The sequence below is a fragment of the Hyperolius riggenbachi genome, chromosome 7 (assembly GCF_040937935.1).
Source record: "Hyperolius riggenbachi isolate aHypRig1 chromosome 7, aHypRig1.pri, whole genome shotgun sequence".
In the NCBI taxonomy this organism is placed as follows: Eukaryota; Metazoa; Chordata; class Amphibia; order Anura; family Hyperoliidae; genus Hyperolius; species Hyperolius riggenbachi.
This window is the reverse complement of record NC_090652.1, coordinates 116,101,985-116,121,259: the sequence shown is the minus strand read 5'-3', so window position 1 is coordinate 116,121,259 and position 19,275 is coordinate 116,101,985. Positions and strand designations below refer to the sequence as shown.

The window sequence follows — 19,275 nt, the reverse complement described above, 5'->3', positions numbered from 1 at the left end:
GTTGTGCTGAGTAGATTTTTAGTCCGGAGGTTCACTTTAAGCACACCTGAACTAAGAGAGATATAGAAATATTGTTTTCCTTTTAAACAATGCAGATTGCTTGGCTGTCCTGAGCCTTTGTCTCTAATGCTCTTAAGATGAATATCCACCGGCAAATGCAGTCAGATGGATGGGGGATCGCTGCTGCACAATCGTTTCCATGAGCCATCTGGCTGCATCTGCAATCGCTGTTTTTCAGCACCAACAAACAATTGTGTATACAATTATTTACCAATCACGGCAAATGTGCACAAGTCAATGAGGATCAGAACAATTGTCAACTTGATCGGACCTGTAGGTTGTTCAACCATGTACGCTCACCACGGGTGTCATGCGTCAGTCAATATTATTTAACCTTCCTGTCGGTAAGCCTGAGCTGAGCTCAGGCTATGCCGCGCAGGAGGATTTCTCAGGCCCTGCTGGGCCGATTCGCATAATTTTTTTTGCAACACGCAGCTAGCACTTTGCTAGATGCGTGTGCATTCAGATTGCCGCCGCCCCCCGCCGATTAGCTGTCGATCGCCGCCCCCCCCAGACCCCGTGCTCTGCCTGGCCAATCAGTGCCAGGCAGCGCTGAGGGGTGGATCAGGACTCCCTTTGACGTCACAGCGTCGAGGACGTCAGTGACGTCATCCCGCCCCTCGCCATGGCGACGGGGTAAGCCCTTCATGAAATCCCGTTCTTTGAACGGGATTTCCTGATCAAAGATCGCCGGAGGCGATCGAAGCGGGCGGGGGGATGCCGCTGCACAGCGGCTATCATGTAGCGAGCCCTAGGCTCGCTACACGGTTAAAAAAAAAAAAAACATTTAAAAAGACTGATGCGCTGCCCATTGAAGGTTTCTAATAGACCGCCAGGAGGGTTAACAAAATATTGCTAAACGATGTTGTGCGGTATCGCCCAAAAAAAAAAATCTTTGTCGCGCAAAATCGTCCATGTAAAATAATTTGGTGGGTATGAGCCTTTTTAGCCAAAGACCCTGAACAAGCATGCAGATCAGATGTTTCTGACTACAGTCTGACTGGATTAGTCAGATGCTTGTTTCAAGTGTGTGATTCACATACTACTGCAGCCAAAGAGATCAGCAGCACAGTAGGGCAACTAGTATTGTTTAAAAAGAAATAAATATGGCAGCCTCCATATACCCACCAGTTTAGGTGTACTTTAATAACAGCATTAAAATCACTATAGAAAAGCTTGTATAAAACAAATCCACAACTGCTGCCATCAGTGTGATGAAAACATGACTTTTCTAGAGCAGTCTTACAGAGAAGTAAGCGCTGAAGAGCTCTGCGATGCTGGAGAAAGCCACTCGGTTGTCATTGTCTTTGCCTATACAGCAGCACAACAGTCGGATTCGGGTCTCCCACACCCGCGTGGCTGTCTTCTTTACATTGTACATCAGCTGCTCTGATTGGCTGCTCTCCAAGTTGTGATCCTCCCTGTCCACATAGTACAGAGATTTCTTGTGGCCCATTGGGTCAAACACAATGAGAACAGCGATTGCGGTGAACAGAATGATGATCCAACTGTAAAACAATGCGGCAAAGAGAAAAAGGTTCATGAGCAACAAAAAGTAGTACAATGTTAAAGCAAAACTGCCATAAATCAGGGCAATATATGCTGAGGTCATTGTGAAAAACAACACTTTGTGAAAGCTGCACATCAGAACTAGAGATACAGGATGCAAAAATAATATGCAGCAACAGAAAAAAAAAAGTCTGTAAAACAAGAGAAAGACTGCACATTTTGTCACTGAAACCTCATTACTGCCTTATGCTTCATACACACTTGAGATAAAAGTCTTTGGAAAAGGCAAGATCACAGACCAATTTTACCCCATTCCCTGTAGTATGAGAGCCATACCTACACAGTCTATTCTATGGAGCTGCACTCCCCATCAAATAAAATCTTTGCAAGATGCTGCACACACAGATGCTGTACACACTCAAAAGATCATTATCTGCAAAAGATCTGTTCCTGCAAAAGATCCATTCCTGCAAAATGCATTCATAGTCTATGATATCTGCAGATCCTCATACACACCTTGTTTAACAGACAATCATCTGCAGATCAGATCCACCAGGATGGATTTTCAGATCTGCAGATGATTGCCAGATATGCAGATGAAGTCTGTTAAACAAGGTGTGTATGATGATCTGCAGATCTCATAGACTATGAATGCATTTTGCAGGAATGGATATTTTGCAGGAACAGATCTTTTGCAGATACTGATCTTTTGAATGTGTACAGCATCTGTGTGTGCAGCATCTTGCAAAGATTTTATCTGACCGGGAGTGCAGCTCCATAGAATAGACTGTGTAGGTATGGCTCTCATACTACATGGAAGGGGGTAAAATTGGTCTGTGATCTTGCCTTTTCCAAAGACTTTTATCTCAAGTGTGTAGGAAGCATTAGAAGCCTGGGAGCTATTACTACTTAACTTTCAATGATTTCAAATTCATATATCTCTGAACCAGTTCACCCTCACATATTTTTCATTGCTAGTAAAGGTGAATAGGGGATTATGCCACAGTTTACACAATTTTCATATTTGATGCTGCCATTAAAGAAAAGTTATCGTTATCCCCCCCCCCCCCCCCCCCCTCCCCCTGAGCACATACCTCTTTCCGGTGTGTGTTATTTGAGGCGGGATGTGGGTGATCCAGGGAATGCTGCAACGGCGGGGATCAAAAGGCTTATGTATGAAAACAGCACGGGGAAATTTGGGCGCAAGGACACACTGAATGATGGCACTCCCTGCTCTAGTTATTTTCCTTTCTGATTTAAAAATATAGTCCCTTACTGACTACCCAATTTCTACTTTTCCCGCGTAATTTGGAGTCTGGCAATTGCCATCCCTCGAATAACGCCATTTTTATCATAACATGGGCTCCGGCTATTGCCAGTGCACAAATTACACAGAGAGCACCGCTATAGCCATAATTAACATTACGGCCTATGGTGGCGCTCAAATCCTCGCTGCAGCATCGTGCGCAAATTAGCCCGGAGGGTCTCTAACTCCTCGCACTAAAGCAAAGAGGTGACCCGGCATCAGGGTAGGGGTTGGCACAGCTTGTGCACTGTAGCTCCGCCCCATTGCATGGATGCCAGCAGGTTATAATGCATGTTTTTTACAGGTTCCATTAACAATGGCAAGTAAAAATAGTAATTCTGGGAAATAGACCATGCTGGAATCTCTGTACACTGAAAGAAGTCACAATAATAATAATAATAATAATAATAATAATAATAAATGTTAGCCAGCATATCACACAGAAAAACTGACCCCAATAAACTTCAAAGTTGTTAAGCAAAAAAAAAAAAAAAACAGACTTTACCTAGCAATAACTGTAACCAAAATGACATGTACTACTGCCTTGTCACATTGCACTCCATTGTTGGACACCCAGATGGCTCCTAGCACTGCCCACACAAACTCAGGCGCATAGAGGGCCAGGCGGATGTAGACCAGCTTAGGCATGGACTTCCTGGGTCCTGGGTTGGAGATGGTACCTGGAAAACAATGAACAGCCTCTAGTGAACATCCTTCCAGCAACACACGAGAAAACATCACACTGTACTCCTTCTCTGTAATGGCATAAACACTGTACAGAAGTTCTAGTCCTCTCCCCACTGCAGGAAAAGAAATGCAAAAAAAACCCCACAAACAAAAAGGTTTTGTCATATCATGTCATGTCATCTTTGTTATGGTTTCTTGTTCCATAAAGAGGAACTCCAGTGAAAATAATGTAATAAAAAAGTGCTTAATATTTACAATAATTATGTATAAATGATTTAGTCACTGTTTGCTCATTGTAAAATCTTTCCTCTCCCTGATTTACATTCTGACATTTATCACATGGTGACATTTTTACTGCTGGAAGGTGATGTCAGTGGAAGGAGATGCTGCTTGAATTTTTGGCAGTTGGAAACAACTGTTATTTCCCACAATGAAACAAGGCTCCCACAGTGTTATGGTCCACCATGGTCCTGACATCACACTGTGGGAGGGGGTGTCAACACAATTTCAGCCATACAGACCCCCCCCCCCCCCCCCCCCATCAGTTTGAGAAAAGGAATAGATTTCTAATGTAAAAGGGGGTATCAGCTACTGATTGGGATGAAGTTCAATCCTTGGTCACGGTTTCTCTTTAAAGGGAACATGAATATTACATACTAACCTCACAGTCAGTTCCTCTCAGAAGCTCACCATTTTCTTCTTACAGTAATCCCTTCCAGTTCTGACAATATTTTGTCAGAACTGAACTATAACAGTTGCTGTCAGTTATATATCAGCAGCTGTCAATTACAAATGAATGTGCAAGGTAATGGCCATGTTTCCCTATGGCTCAAGTGGGTGATATTACAGTTTAACAGTGTGCTGACCAGGAAGTTGATATGGGGTAATGGCCATTTTTTTTAAATGGAGGGTGGAGAATTCCCTTGATCACAGTGGACAAATGGGACACAGGAGAGGATAAAGAGATTGAGGAGTAGACTACACAGGAGGCAAGTATGACCTATGTATGGTTATTTTGACTTTTTACTTTCAGTTCAGGTTCTCTTTAAACTCTTCACAGGATGTGCTTGCTATAACAGTTGAAGTCAGAAATGCCCCAACATGCTAAAAATTCCAATACATCATGGCTTGGAGGTAAATGCTGACGTCTTCCTATAGCAGCAGAAGATATAGGAGGCCAGGAGAAGCATGGAATGTCAGTCTGTAACACACTAATCTCCTGTGATATGACAATGGGGCACTTCTACCTCAACCCACATGCCACCATCACTTGTCTACTAAAGCTAAACTCCAAGAACCACTTTCTTCCCTAATTCAAAACAAGAGAGTTTGCCTTCTTAAAACAGAAGGTATTCGCGATAATTCAGGTTGGAGTGAACATATGAGGTCTCCCACGATGCTTCAGACTGGGTGCACACATAACAGAGCGTGAAAGGTCGCGTTTTCTGACATGTGCTTTTTTGTGTGCGCGTTTTCTTGTGTTTTGTGTGCGTTTTTATGCGTTTGCAGTTCGCATATACAAAATGCATATGCTTTTTGTTTCAGTTTCAAAGTGTTTTTACATTGTGTTCTATGCAAATCACTAAGAAGACAACAGGAAGCGGAAATACATCACAAAATAAAAAAAAAATGCATATAAAGACGCAATACATTGCGTTCCCATTGACTTTTATTATGTGCGTTTTTTATGCATTTTTGAATATTATGCAACAAAACCAGCGTTTTTAAGGACGCACGCATACCAAAATGCATATGCGTTTTTTGATGCGGCTCACAGACTTCCATTAGCTTCCATTTCTGCTAAGTGTGCACATAGCCAGGTGTGTGGCTGTATACTCTTGAAAGCTCTGCGGAAGAGGTCAGTGCTATAAAAATACTAAATCAACACAAACATCCCCTCCATCTTCACCATCACAGATGAATATGAAGATGCAAATATACATACATATTTCTGTAGAGTGGAGAGGGGAAATGGAGATAAGGGGATACAATTACAACAGGCTGGAATTTTCCAATCTGGCAGATCATCTAAGCAGGGTCAGTGCTGAGAAGCTGACTAGTCTGGTGCTCACAAAGGAAAGGACCATAGTATATACAGTAGAATCCCATTATAGTAAACTCCAAGGGACCAAGAAAAGGAGTTTACTATATCAGAACTGGTCATACATTGTATATTTATACAGAAACATTTGCTAGGACCTGAGGACTGAGTTTACTAAAACCAGAGGATTACTATATCAGAGTTTACTATTACGAGATACTACTATATTTGGCTAACAACCAATACCTGAGCCTATATTTTGTGGGCAGGCGAATAAACACCCTCGCTCACTGCACAAAAATGAGTTCTGGAAGCTGCTTCTCCTATCTAAAATCAATGGTAAATGGTATCATCCTGATTCAAAACCTCTTGCTTATCTAAATCAAACCGCAATATAAATTCATCTTCTTACCTTGCATGCTCACAAAGACAATGGCGGTCACTGAACAGATTATAGCAGCTAACATAACAATCAATACGATCAAGTAACTGCGCAGAACAGGTCCTCCAACACAATCAAAGTGCCCTTTATGGACAAAATAGAGCACCAACATTCCAATCCACCTGAAAGAAACAAAAAACAAATACATTTGTAAGGCAACAGGAATGGCGATTTTTCACATGAGCTATGTTGTGTGTGTTGCTAAGGGGCTAATTTATAATAAAAAATAGACTGCCTGAAAGAAATAGGATGGAGGGAGACAACATACCACTGATTACAGAGCCCATTTGACCAAAAGATTATCAATCATCAAAAGTAAAAAAAAAAAAAAAAAAAAATAAAAAAAAAAATTAAGTTGTGCAAGGTGTAAATTACACAAGACATTTCAATGTTGGTTCTCTGCTGTGCTGCTCCTCCCAGTCTCTCCAAAGTAGGCAATGATGGGGCTTCTCTGATTGACGCAGACCAGATTTAATATGTGATGGAATCTCCCTGTCTTGAGGATGATACACAAGGCCAGATTTACCATAGGCACGGTAGGCATGTGCCTAGAGGTGCCTGATGATGGAAAGGCAGCTCACTCCCCTCCCCTAGTGGCTCCCTCCTTCCTTCCCTATGCAGAGTCCAAACCTCTAGCTACTCAACACTGGAGGTACCTCTGCCTACCTAATGCTAAGCCTGTAGCTACTTATGATGGGCAAGGGAAGTAAGGGGGAAGTGACAGCTGGGCCAACCATCACACTTGTGGTGCAGTTCAGCAGGGGTTTGTAGGTTCATGGAGGGTGAAGTCTAGTGTGTCAGGAAATCTGTGCCTATAGGCTCCAGTGATGTAAATCCAGGCCTGATGATACAGAATGGTTTAAAGGACAATTGAAGTGAGAAGAATATGGAGGCTGCCATATATATTTCCTTTTAAACAATACCAGTTGCCAGACTGTTTTGTTGATCTATTTGGAAGCAGCAGTGTCTGAATAATACCAGAAAGAAGCATGTAGCTAATCTTGTCAGATCTGACAATAATGTCAGAAACACCTGATCTGCTGCATGCTTGTTCAGGGTCTACGGCTAAAAGTATTAGAGGCAGAGGATCAGCAGGATAGCCAGGCAACTGATATTGCTTAAAAGGAAATATGGCAGCCTCCATATCCCTCTAGTTTCAGTTGTCCTTTAAGCAATAATTTGGCTTCCTACACTACCATGATCCGATGTAAGTGAGCTAGGCTCGGTTCCCATTTGCAACAGATCAATTAGGCACAGAGTGGAATTCTGGGTTCGCTCCACTCCGTTTTATAGCTGTGTTTGTGTCTGGGGGCGGATGTGTTGCACCATAGGTGGATATGGGCAGCGCACCCGCTCTTCAGGAACAATGCAGCAAGTTCAGACTCGTGGAAGCGAATCCTATTTTAAGTATAAGCGCTTCCTGTGCTAAGCAGAGCTTGCAAAAACATACCCAAAAAGTGGGAACCGAGCCTTACAGGCGGTGGATCTGTTGGATCTAGTTAAACAGTTACTTCAGTGAACATATTGCTGAATCTTGATGATATTCAGTTATTTTGTATACTCTGCACACAGACCATGAAAGTCCTCTACAAACAACAGTGCAGGGAGCAATGCTAGAGACCTTGGACAGGCTGTGACTATTTGTCTAACCAATATGTGGAAAAAATGACAAATGAGATAATTTCAACTTGCAAGCAAATGTAATGTACTTTGTATGCAGCTTGAAATCAGGCCTGTAAAAAAATATGCATGCAAGATAGAGTCATCTGCATGTCACTGACCATCTCCACGCCTAATCATTTGCTTTTATTTTTAGTTTACTAGTAAATTCATTCTAGAATTGTTTTCTCGTTTTCTTGGGAAGAAAAGTACAATATCAAATTCACCCTATGGTAAGTGTTCTGAGATTTTGGACCATTAAATGTAATGCACCGATGGATGCATATTGGCAACATGGTCACATGGTGTACCCCGGTCTCCCCAGAGCTTGGGCACACATCCAAGAGAGGGAACAAACACAGAACACTTATATCGCGCTTTTCTCCTGGCGGACTCAAAGCGCCAGAGCAGCAGCCACTAGGACGCGCTCTATAGGCAGTAGCAGTGTTAGGGAGACTTGCCAAAGGTCTCCTACTGAATAGGTGCTGGCTTACTGAACAGGCAGAGCCGAGATTCGAACCCTGGTCCCCTGTGTCAGAGGCAGAGCCCTTAACCATTACTCCATTCAGCCTAGGTATGCCCTGGTTGTCTGGTTATGCTCCTGGCTATTAAAGGATACCCGAAGTGACATGTGACATGATGAGATAGACATGTGTATGTACAGTGCCTAGCACACAAATAACTATGCTGTGTTCCTTTTTTCTTTCTCTGCCTCAAAGAGTTAAATATCAGGTATGTAAGTGGCTGACTCAGTCCTGACTCAGACAGGAAGTGACTACAATGTGACCCTCACTGATAAGAAATTCCCCTTTTTATCTCTTTCCTGCTCTCAGAAGCCATTTTCTGCTGGCAAAGTGTTTTATAATGGGAATTTCTCATCAGTGAGGGTCACACTGTATTCTCTTCCTGTCTGAGTCAGGACTGAGTCATCCACTTACATACCTGATAATGAACTCTTTCAGGCAGAGAAAAAAAAAATGGAACACAGCATAGTAATGTGTGCTAGGCACTGTACATACCCATGTCTATCTCATCATGTCACTTCGGGTATCCTTTAACAGAGGGGGTTGTGCTATGGCTATTATTAAATACTATTTAGTATTTATATAGAACTGACATCTTCCGCTACGCTGTACAGAGTATATTGTCTTGTCACTTAACTGCCCCTCAGAGGGCTCACAATCTAATCCCTCCCATAGTCATATGTCAACGTATGTATTGTGTAGTGTATGTATTGTAGTATAGGGCCAATTAAGGAGAAAGCCAATTAACTTATCTGCATGTTTTTGTGTGTGGGAGGAAACAAGGATGCCCAGAGGAAACCCACAGGCACAGGGAGAGCATACAATGTCTGTGCAGATTGTGCCCTGTGGTTAAGACCTTGGTGAACACCCAGAATACAAATGGTTAATGAAAAAGGTATAACTGGCAACTAATTTTAAGGTTGGTCACTGGGAACGCTATCCTGGATATTGTCCTTAATGCCTAAGAGCTTGTTCACACTGGGTATCTTCGATTATTTTTAAGCGCTGGCGATTTTAAAAATCGCTTTAAAAGCGCTTCTGCAATGTTGCTCTATGTGAGTGTTCTCACATGAGCAATGAGTTTTCTTTCCAATCGCAAACGTGGCTCCTGCACCATTTCCTGAGCGTTTGTGCTTCAATACAAAGTATAGGGAAATCGCAAAGCGCTTAAAGGGATATTGTAGGGGGGGGGGTCAGGGGAAAATGAGTTGAACTTACCCGGGGCTTCTAATGGTCCCCTGCAGACATCCTGTGCCCACGCAGCCACTCCTCAATGCTTCGGCCCCGCCTCTGATTCACTTCTGGAATTTCAGACTTTAAAGTCTGAAAACCACTGCGCCTGCGTTGCCGTGTCCTCGCTCCCGCTGATGGCACCAGGAGCGTACTGCGCAGGCCCAGTAAGGTCTGTGCCTGCGCCGTGCGCTCCTGGTGACATCAAAGGAAGTGAGGACACGGCAATGCAGGTGCAGTACTTTTCAGACTTTAAAGTCTGAAATTCCGGCAGTGAACCGGAGGCGGGGCCGGAGCATTGGTGAGTGGCTGCGGGCACAGGATGCCTGCGGGGGACCATTAGAAGCTCTGGGTAACTAACTCATTTTCCCTCGACCCCCCCCCCCTACAGTATCCCTTTAAAAAGCACTTTGAAAAACTATTTCCCCAGCGCTTTTAAGAATAAATACATTGTATTCTCTTGCAGGTCAAAGAGTTCCCTTCCTGAGTGTCATAAGAAAGAAAGAAAAAAGAAAAAAAAAAAAAGAAAATCACCGGACAAAAGCACTTAAAAAAGCATTTAACAAAGCGCAAATTGATCTAAAAGCGCAGGGAAAAACACTTTAAAAAGCGCTCACCGCTTGCGCCGGCGATTTATAATGTGAACTATGTATAACTCCTCATCACACTATGCTTTGTTAGAATCCTCCTTACATCCTTGTGTAAAAACTGGGCAAGGCCTATGATGAAAGTTGCACCATTCCTCCTGTGAAACATGGTGGATCGCTTATGTTTGGGTATGTGTGAGCTACAATGGCACAGGAAACTTGGTCAAGTTTTTGATTGCAATATGAATGCAGTAAGTAATCAAAAATGTAAAAAAAAAGGAAAATTTGCACTCATCAATCAGGTGGGTGGGCATTGGGACATACTTGGACATTACAACAGGACAATGATCCAAAACACAAGGCCAAGTCGATTTGTCATTGGCTACAGCAACATAAAGAGGTCATCTCAGTCTCCTGACCTCAATATCATTAAGCCACTCTGGGAAGACTTCAAATGTGCATGACAGCCAAAGAAATGTACAGTAACTGGAGGCTTTCTGCCAGAAAGAATGGACAGCTTTATCATTTGAAAAGATAAAGGGCCTCATCCACAAAAAACTTAAAGCTGTCTTTGGTGTTTAAGGGGGCAATACACAGTATTAAGAACTGAGGCACGTAAACTTTTGATCAGAATCATTGGTGTTGTTTGTGTAGCGATTATGATTTACAGTTGTTTGACAATAATGATTCAGTCAACCACTAGCCAAGAGTGAAATAAAAGTTGTTTTATCATTCATATTCTATGAAAAATGGTTAACCTGCTGGGCGGTCTGGACGAGCTCAGCTCGTCCAGTACCGCTGGAGCCTGCCGCTCAGGCCCTGCTGGGCCGATTTGGCTCAAACAAAAAGCAGCACACGCAGCCGGCACTTTGCCAGCCGCGTGTGCTGCCTGATCGCCGCTGCAGTGCGTCGATCCGCCGCATGCAGCGGCGAAAGAGGGTCCCCCCAGCCGCCTGAGCCCAGCGTAGCCGGAACAAAAAGTTCCGGCCAGCGCTAAGGGCTGGATCGGAGGCGGCTGACGTCAGGACGTCGACTTACGTCCATGACGTCACTCCACTCGTCGCCATGGCGACGAGGTAAGCGAAACACGGAAGGCCGCTCATTGCGGCCTTCCGTGTTACTTCTGGCCGCCGGAGGCGATCGGAAGAACGCCTCTGGAGCGCCCTCTAGTGGGCTTTCATGCAGCCAACTTTTAGTTGGCTGCATGAAATAGTTTTTTTTTAATTAAAAAAAAACCCTCCCGCAGCCTCCCTGGCGATCTTAATAGAACGCCAGGCAGGTTAAAGTATAAATTCTGCCAGAGTATGTAAACGTATGAGCACAACTGTAGATCTAAAGTTAATGGTCTGTGTTAAAGTTCCCCTTTACTGGGAGCAGAGTTTAATGTAGTTGTTTTTTTTATTGTTGTTGACATAAGTCACAGCACTAAGCTCACTTTCAAATGCCCCCTGGGGTCCTTGCACTGCCGCTCCAAAAACTTCGACCTGTTTAGAATGTAGAAGAGAGGAACCGTCAGTTTCTCCCCAGCCCCGTCTCTATGATCCTTTCTCTCTGCATGTTCATCTATAGTAGCGGTGTAGTTACCGCCCCCTAATGCGCATCACACCCCTCAGTGCGCAGGAGAGCTGTGAGCTGAGAAGTTTGTGCGCAGCGGCTTGTACACTAATTAAAAAGGACATGTACACTGTTGCTGACTGTTGACCCAGAAATAATTATGGGGTCAGCGCCATTGCTGTGCACGTGGCCATATTAGAAAATTGAATTACAGCGGAACGGGAGACCTGGAGTGCCCGATATGATGGCAAGGGAAATCATGAGTAAGGCGGTAATGTTATTTTTCTGACAGGTCATTTATACGAGTTCAGGAGTGCTTTAAGCCCTACACATATAAGCTCCGCCTCTGCTGTTTCCTGATATTTTGGATTAACCCATTCGCGTTCCGTCGTTTTTACGTGAGAAATGTTCACCCCCCATTCATTAGCCTATAACTTTATCACTACTTATCACAACGAACTGATCTATATCTTGTTTGTTCCGCCACCAATTAGGCTTTCTTTGGGGGGTACATTTTGCTAAGAGCCACTTTACTGTAAATGCATTTTAACAGGAAGAATAAGAAAAAAATAGAAAAATTCATTATTTCTCAGTTTTCAGCCATTATAGTTTTAAAATAATACATGCCTCCATAATTAAAACTTACGTATTGTATTTGCCCATATGTCCCGGTTATTACACCGTTAAAATTATGTCCCTATCACAATGTATGGCGACAATATTTTATTTGGAAATAAAGGAGCATTTTTTCCATTTTGCATCTATCACTATTAACAAGTTTAAAATAAAAAAAAATATAGAAATATTTCATCTTTACATTGATATTTAAAAAGTTTAGACCCTTAGGTAAATTTTTTTTTTTTAACAGTTAAAATTTTTATCAGAATTTTTTGTGATACAACAACAGATAGAAGTAGATAGCACACAGTGGGTTTTCCATTCACCAAATAAGTCTAGAATCATAGTAATATAATCACATATGGTACATCAAGTTGCAGTGGCTACAGCATCGTTACATTATGCTTGACAAAGTGTAATATAAATCATAAGTATAGACTCAGTAGCATTAGGGAGTCTTTAATCCCACTATGGTACTAGAAGAAGGTTAGAGGAAGAGAACAAGTCCAGAGGTAGATAGGAATTGTAAGAGAGAGAAAAGGAAAGGTTTCTGTCCGATCACCGCCCGCCCCACCCCCCCAGACGGCCACACCCATTAATTTAGTCTATAATTGGGATGAAATTCTCACTTGTAGGATCTAGAATTCTGGTCTCCCATACTCCCCACACTCTATTATATTTTTTAGGGCAGCGCCTGTTAAGGTAAGTAGTTTTGTAAAGTGGGAGGGTCAGGTTAATGGCTTTAGCCCAGTTACCTATAGTTGGTATTGACACTTTCTTCCAATATTTTAAGATTTCTTTCCTTGCCTGAAAGCAAAGAATTTTAATTAGTGTTTGTTTGTGCTTGGGGATAGTGTCCTCCCCAAATCTCCCGAGTAATAGCAAACCCGTATCAAAGGGTAAGGAGACCTGCAATAAAGTGTTTATTGTTGTGTGCACACCTCTCCAAAATGGGATAATTCGTGGGCAGGTCCAAAATATATGGATGAAATTACCCAATTCTATACTGCACCTCCAACATCTGTCTGAGTTACTACTACTAATTCTATGTAATCTTTCGGGAGTTAGATAAACCCTATGTAGGAATTTGGTTTGGATTAGCTGATCGGAGGCTGAGATGACTGATGTAGGGAAGTCCTCTAGTAGAACATCCCAATCATCTCTGTCTAAAGAAGGAATATCATTTACCCATTTCTGTAGGCACTTGTCAAGTCTGGTATTATTGAAGTTTCAAAAGTTCGTTATAAATAGCAGACATGGGTTTGGGAAGGTCTTTAGTCAGAAGTAATTGTTCAAGATCATCTGTTTTAAGCGCGGGGGGTTGTGACCCGAATTGAGCCCTGTGAGCATGACGAAGCTGCAGGTAGCGGAAGAGGTACTTGTTAGGGAGGTTAATTCTGATTCCGGACATATTGACAAAGGTGTCAAACAGGTTAAGGGCATTAGTAAGTGAGGGGCCAGGATCATTTAAATAGAGGAGAACATCGTCTGCATACAATGATATCTTTTCATGGAGGTTACCTATGACCAAACCCTGTACTGTGCTGGTATGCCTAATGATAGATGCAATGGGTTCCATGGCCAGGGCAAAAAGGCTAGGAGAAAGAGGGCAGCCCTGCCGTGTACCTCTCTCAAGGGGGAAGAATTTTGAGATTGTGTTATTTGATTTAATAACTCTTGCCCTAGGACCTGTATACAGTAGTTTAATCCATTTAATAAAATTATCACCGAAGTTAGGTAACTTATTTACATGTTTTTTTTTTTTTATTGTAATTTTTTTTTTTTATTTTATAGTAAACATTTTATTTGGGTAGTTTTGGGAGGGTGGGAGGTAAACAATAGATTTATAATGTAAATCTGTGTTAATTTTTATTTTTTTTTACTTTCAGTTGTAGTATTACTTTTTGGCCACAAGATGGCGGCCATGAGTTTGTTTACATGACGTCACTCTAAGCGTAACACACGCTTAGAGTGACGCATCGGGGAGGGAACAGCCAGAAAAAGCACAGCTTCCGAGAGAAGCTGTCGCTTTTTCAGCGGGGGAGAGGAATCAGTGATCGGGCATCATAGCCCGATACATTGATTCCGTGGCTACCGAATCCACGGCCGGGAGTGCGCGTGCACGATCAGCCGCGGGAGCGCGCGGTGGCGCGCATGGTTCCTGGACGTAGTTTCTACGTCCAGGAATCAAAATAGGTTAATCAACAAATGTGGTGAATAAAATATAGGATGTCTGAATGCTGTCTGTTTATTAAGTCATTACATTGTTCAAGTATATGTGAGTTAGGCCCAGTGCACACTGAGCGGTTTCAGCAGCGATCCGCCAACCGCATCCGCCTGTGAAAACGCTTGGTTAATGTATTTCAACGGGATGGTGCACACCAGCGGTTTGAGGTTTTTAGCAAACCGCAAACGTGCCTCCTGCTGCACGTTTGTGGTTTGCAGAAGCGTTTCTGCCTCAAAGTATAGGAAAACGGCAAACCGCTCTGGAAAACGCTACATCAGAGCGATTGTCCAGGCGTTTTTGTTACAGAAGCTGTTCAGTAACAGCTTTTACTGTAACAATATTTGTAATCTGCTATACAAAAAGGCCCCCAAAAATGCTAGGCATGTTTAGAAAACGTCTCTAAACATGCCTAGAATCGCTCTTAAATCTGCTCCAAAAACCGCTAGCGTTTTGAGGACCTGCTAGCGGTTTTGGTGTGCACTGGGCCTCAGACTGTTTAAATAATAGAATTGCTGAATCTTTAAATTGTTCAATGATACTGTGCACTCTGCGCTTACACACACACACTATACAGGATCTTCCCAAAAAATTAGCATACTGTGATAAAGTGCTTTATTTTCTGTAATGTACTGATAAACAGACTTTCATATATTTTAGATTCAAATACACACAACTGAAGTAGTTCAAGCCTTTTATTGTTTTAATATTTGATGATTTTGGCATACAGCTCATGAAAACCCAAAATTCCTATCTCAAAAAATTAGCATATTTCATCCGACCAATAAAAGAAAAGTGTTTTTAAAACAAAAAAAAAAGTCAACCTTCAAATAATTATGTTCAGTTATGCACTCAATACTTGATCGGGAATCCTTTTGCAGAAATGAATGCTTCAATACGGTGTGGCATGGAGGCAATCAGCCTGTGGCACTGCTCAGGTGTTATGGAGGCCCAGGATGCTTCGATAGCGGCCTTAAGCTCATCCAGAGTGTTGGGTCTTGCGTCTCAACTTTCTCTTCACAATATCCCACAGATTCTCTATGGGGTTCAGGTCAGGAGAGTTGGCAGGCCAATTGAGCACAGTAATACCATGGTCAGTAAACTATTTACCAGTGGTTTTGGCACTGTGAGCAGGTGCCAGGTCGTGCTGAAAAATGAAATCATCTCCATAAAGCTTTTTAGCAGATGGAAGCATGAACCTACTTTTGAACCAGAAACAGCGGCAGAAGCGCCTGACCTGGGCTACAGAGAAGCAGCACTGGACTGTTGCTCAGTGGTCCAAAGTACTTTTTTTGGATGAAAGCAACTTTTACATGTCATTCGGAAATCAAGGTGCCAGAGTCTGGAGGAAGACTAGGGAGAGGGAAATGCCAAAATGCCTAAAGTCCAGTGTCAAGTACCCACAGTCAGTGATAGTCTGGGGTGCCATGTGAGCTGCTGGTGTTGGTCCACTGTGTTTTATCAAGGGCAGGGTCAATGCAACTAGCTATCGGGAGATTTTAGAGCACTTCATGCTTCCATCTGCTGAAAAGCTTTATGGAGATGAAGATTTCATTTTTCAGCACAACCTGGCACCTGCTCACAGTGCCAAAACCACTGGTAAATGGTTTACTGACCATGGTAATACTGTGTTCAATTGGCCTGCCAACTCTCCTGACCTGAACCCCATAGAGAATCTGTGGGATATTGTGAAGAGAAAGTTGAGAGACGCAAGACCCAACACTCTGGATGAGCTTAAGGCCGCTATCGAAGCATCCTGGGCCTCCATAACACCTGAGCAGTGCCACAGGCTGATTGCCTCCATGCCACGCCACATTGAAGCAGTCATTTCTGCAAAAGGATTCCCGACCAAGTATTGAGTGCATAACTGAACATAATTATTTGAAGGTTGACTTTTTTTGTTTTAAAAACACTTTTCTTTTATTGGTCGGATGAAATATGCTAATTTTTTGAGATAGAAATTTTGGGTTTTCATGAGCTGTATGCCACAATCATCAATATTAAAACAATAAAAGGCTTGAATGACTTCAGTTGTGTGTATTTGAATCTAAAATATATGAAAGTCTAATGTTTATCAGTACATTACAGAAAATAAAGAACTTTATCACAGTATGCTAATTTTTTTTTTTAGAAGATCCTGTATATCTTCAGACTAGGAGTCTTCAGATCAAGGCTACAGACCTGGAACAGGCCATCTCTAACAAACATGCAGACAGAAGTTATTACAAGGATGCTAATATATTATGTATCCACGTACACATTTACAATTAGATTTTACGTCTTTGAACAAGCCAATAGTGAGTTTTTTTATTACTACCCAATAAGGGTAAAATATAGATTATTGTACTAATTATTCACTGCCTAGTTCAGACAATGTGTCATATCTAGAATGAAGAATAAATCCTATTACTTCTTAACCCTTCAGAATAAATCCTATTACTTCTTAACCCTTCGGGACCTGACGGCTCCAGCCCCTAAGGACCAGAGCTGTCCTTTTATTGTGCCCTGTGATTAATCCTTTTGGGACCTGCTACCTAACCCCCCTTGAAGACCAGGCGATTTTGCATTGGGGGGTGCGTTTGGGGAGGAGGTCAGGCAGTCGGATCCCTGGTAGGGCTATGGTGGGTATTGTGTCCCCAGTGTTGCTGGTTGTCCTCCGTATTGCAGGCAGCATTTACTAACCTCCGAGGCTCCAGCGATGAGCAGCTGTGGACTCCTCCGCTCTAGCCGGCATCCCCGCTTGTACTGACGTTAAGTTCTGGGTCGCGGCTTGATGACGTCATCAAGTTGGGGGAACGTCAGAAAGGTAAGTGGATCCTCTTCTTCCCCCCTACCACTGCAGCTCTAACAGTAATCACTACGATCCGTCAGCGATCGTAGGGATCACGAGCCAATCGTGATGGCTCCTGATCACTGAGGGGAGAGGTCAGCTGTCATATGACAGCTTAATCGCTCCTCTTGGGTGCGCACAATCAGTTTGGGAGCAGAACCGGCGGGTGGCGTAAATCCTACGCCGCATAGGCCTAGCGCAGCTACAAACGCGGCGTAGGATTTACCTATGGCGGTCCTGAAAGGGTTAAAGTAATCATGGGGTCACAATAATTATTGGCTTCTGAGCAAGATGCAGAAACAGCAGCGGGAACAGCTTGAGTGTGCAGCGGTGTATAGTATGGAATCTACGTACTGTCAGAGCCACACAGCCACCAGCTAGATGTAGATTGCAAACATATCAGTCCGGAAGCTGTTAGAGGTTGTCACAACTATGGCTGCTTGTAGACCTGACTGCATCTGCAACGTACAAAACAGTTTGCTCCTACTCCTGAATACAGCTGAATGAAATGTGTGGGTTGTAACATGATGAGCTTAAAGGGAACCCGAGGTGAGAGGGATATGGAGGCTGCCATATTTATTTCCTTCTTAACAATGCCAGTTGCCTGGCAGTGCTGTTCATTTTCCGGCATAAGTGTGTCTAAGCCCTGGAACAAGCATATGACTAATGCAGTAAAACCTGAGTCAGCCGAGTCAGAGTACTTTATCTGCTGCATGCTTGTTCAGGGTCTATGGCTAAAAGCATTAGAGACACAGGATTAGGAGGACTGTCAGGCAACTGGTATTGTTTAAAAGAAAATAAATATGGCAGCCTCCATATTCTTTTCACCTCGGGTTCTTTTTAAAATGTATATATAGTACTAATCCTACTTATAACCTCTCGGTGTTCCCCGGTTAGTAAACCTGAGCTATAGGTCACAAGCATTGAAGTCAGACAACAGTAGCAATTCTCCCTGATAACATTTGTGTGTGGCTGTGACAAATATTCTTGATGGTAGAGAAGCAACAAGAAGTGAAGTAGATCATCATTACTTGTTCTGAGAGCTGAATGAACATACCATGCCAGGAACAGACTTCTAGAGTCAGTTAACCCCATCCCGACCATCTTAACGCCGAAAGGCGTTGGGAAGGTGGCAGCCCCAGGACCGCCTAATGCCTAAAGGTGTAAAGCCCTGGGGCGGGGTTTTGCAGCGGATTGCACGTGCCGAGTGATGCTTAAGTGAAAAAGATCAGTCTACTGGCGGTGATCGTTGCTAGGAGACTGTTAGACAACGAAACCGCAGACTATTTATATTGTATAGCGCTGCGATCTAAGGCAGCGCTGTACTGGGGACAGCCGTGTCACTCGGCTGTCCCCTGGAGAGGCTCACATAGGCTGCTACCTATGAGAGTTGATCGCTGTCATCGGCTGTTGGGGGGAGGGAGGGATTAGAAAAAAACTAACAAAAAAAAAAACACCACATTTTTATTAAAAAAACCCCACACAATTAAAATAAAATAAAAAAAAACACAATACAAGCTGCAGCAGCAATCAGAGCCCACCAACAGAAAGCTCTGTTGGTGGGCAGAAAAGGAGCCAAGATTAATTTGGCTGCTAAGTTGTATGGCTCTGCAGAGAGCTTTTATTTAAAGCTGCAGAGCCCTGAATTGTAAAAAAAAATAAAAAAATAAAAAAAATTGCCTGGTCACTAAGGGGGTGTAAGTCTGTGGTCCTTAAGCTTTGGAAACCCGGGGCTTCTCCATGGTGCTGCTGTGCCCCTCTAAAAGGTCATCGGCTGGAGCAATCGTGGGCGTGTTAATGAGGAGGTGGGGCTTCGGTTACCCGGGGCTTCCTCAAGGTGCTGCTGTGCCCCTCTAAAAGTTCACCGGCTGGACCAGTCATGGGGCACGTTAGCGAGGAGGCACACAGCCCATGACGAGCGATCTGACAGATGAGTACAGCAGCGGACCGGATCAGAGGGAAACTGAGGGACCTGTAAGGCTACGGAGGCCTGGAAGAAGCCCC

The 19,275-nt window shown here is 43.2% G+C and overlaps 1 protein-coding gene across 1 annotated transcript in view; it reads right to left on the bottom strand.

Annotated features, from left to right (window-relative positions):
• The window catches only part of DAGLB (diacylglycerol lipase beta), a 60,411-nt gene that overhangs the window by 30,394 nt on the left and 10,742 nt on the right, over nucleotides 1-19,275 (bottom strand). Inside the window, exons 2-4 of the mRNA XM_068244555.1 lie at nucleotides 6,016-6,167; nucleotides 3,381-3,555; nucleotides 1,307-1,568 (exon numbers count right to left, since the gene is read on the bottom strand). Of these exons, the coding sequence (XP_068100656.1) occupies nucleotides 1,307-1,568; nucleotides 3,381-3,555; nucleotides 6,016-6,167 (589 nt within the window). The remainder of the gene's footprint in view (nucleotides 1-1,306; nucleotides 1,569-3,380; nucleotides 3,556-6,015; nucleotides 6,168-19,275) is intronic.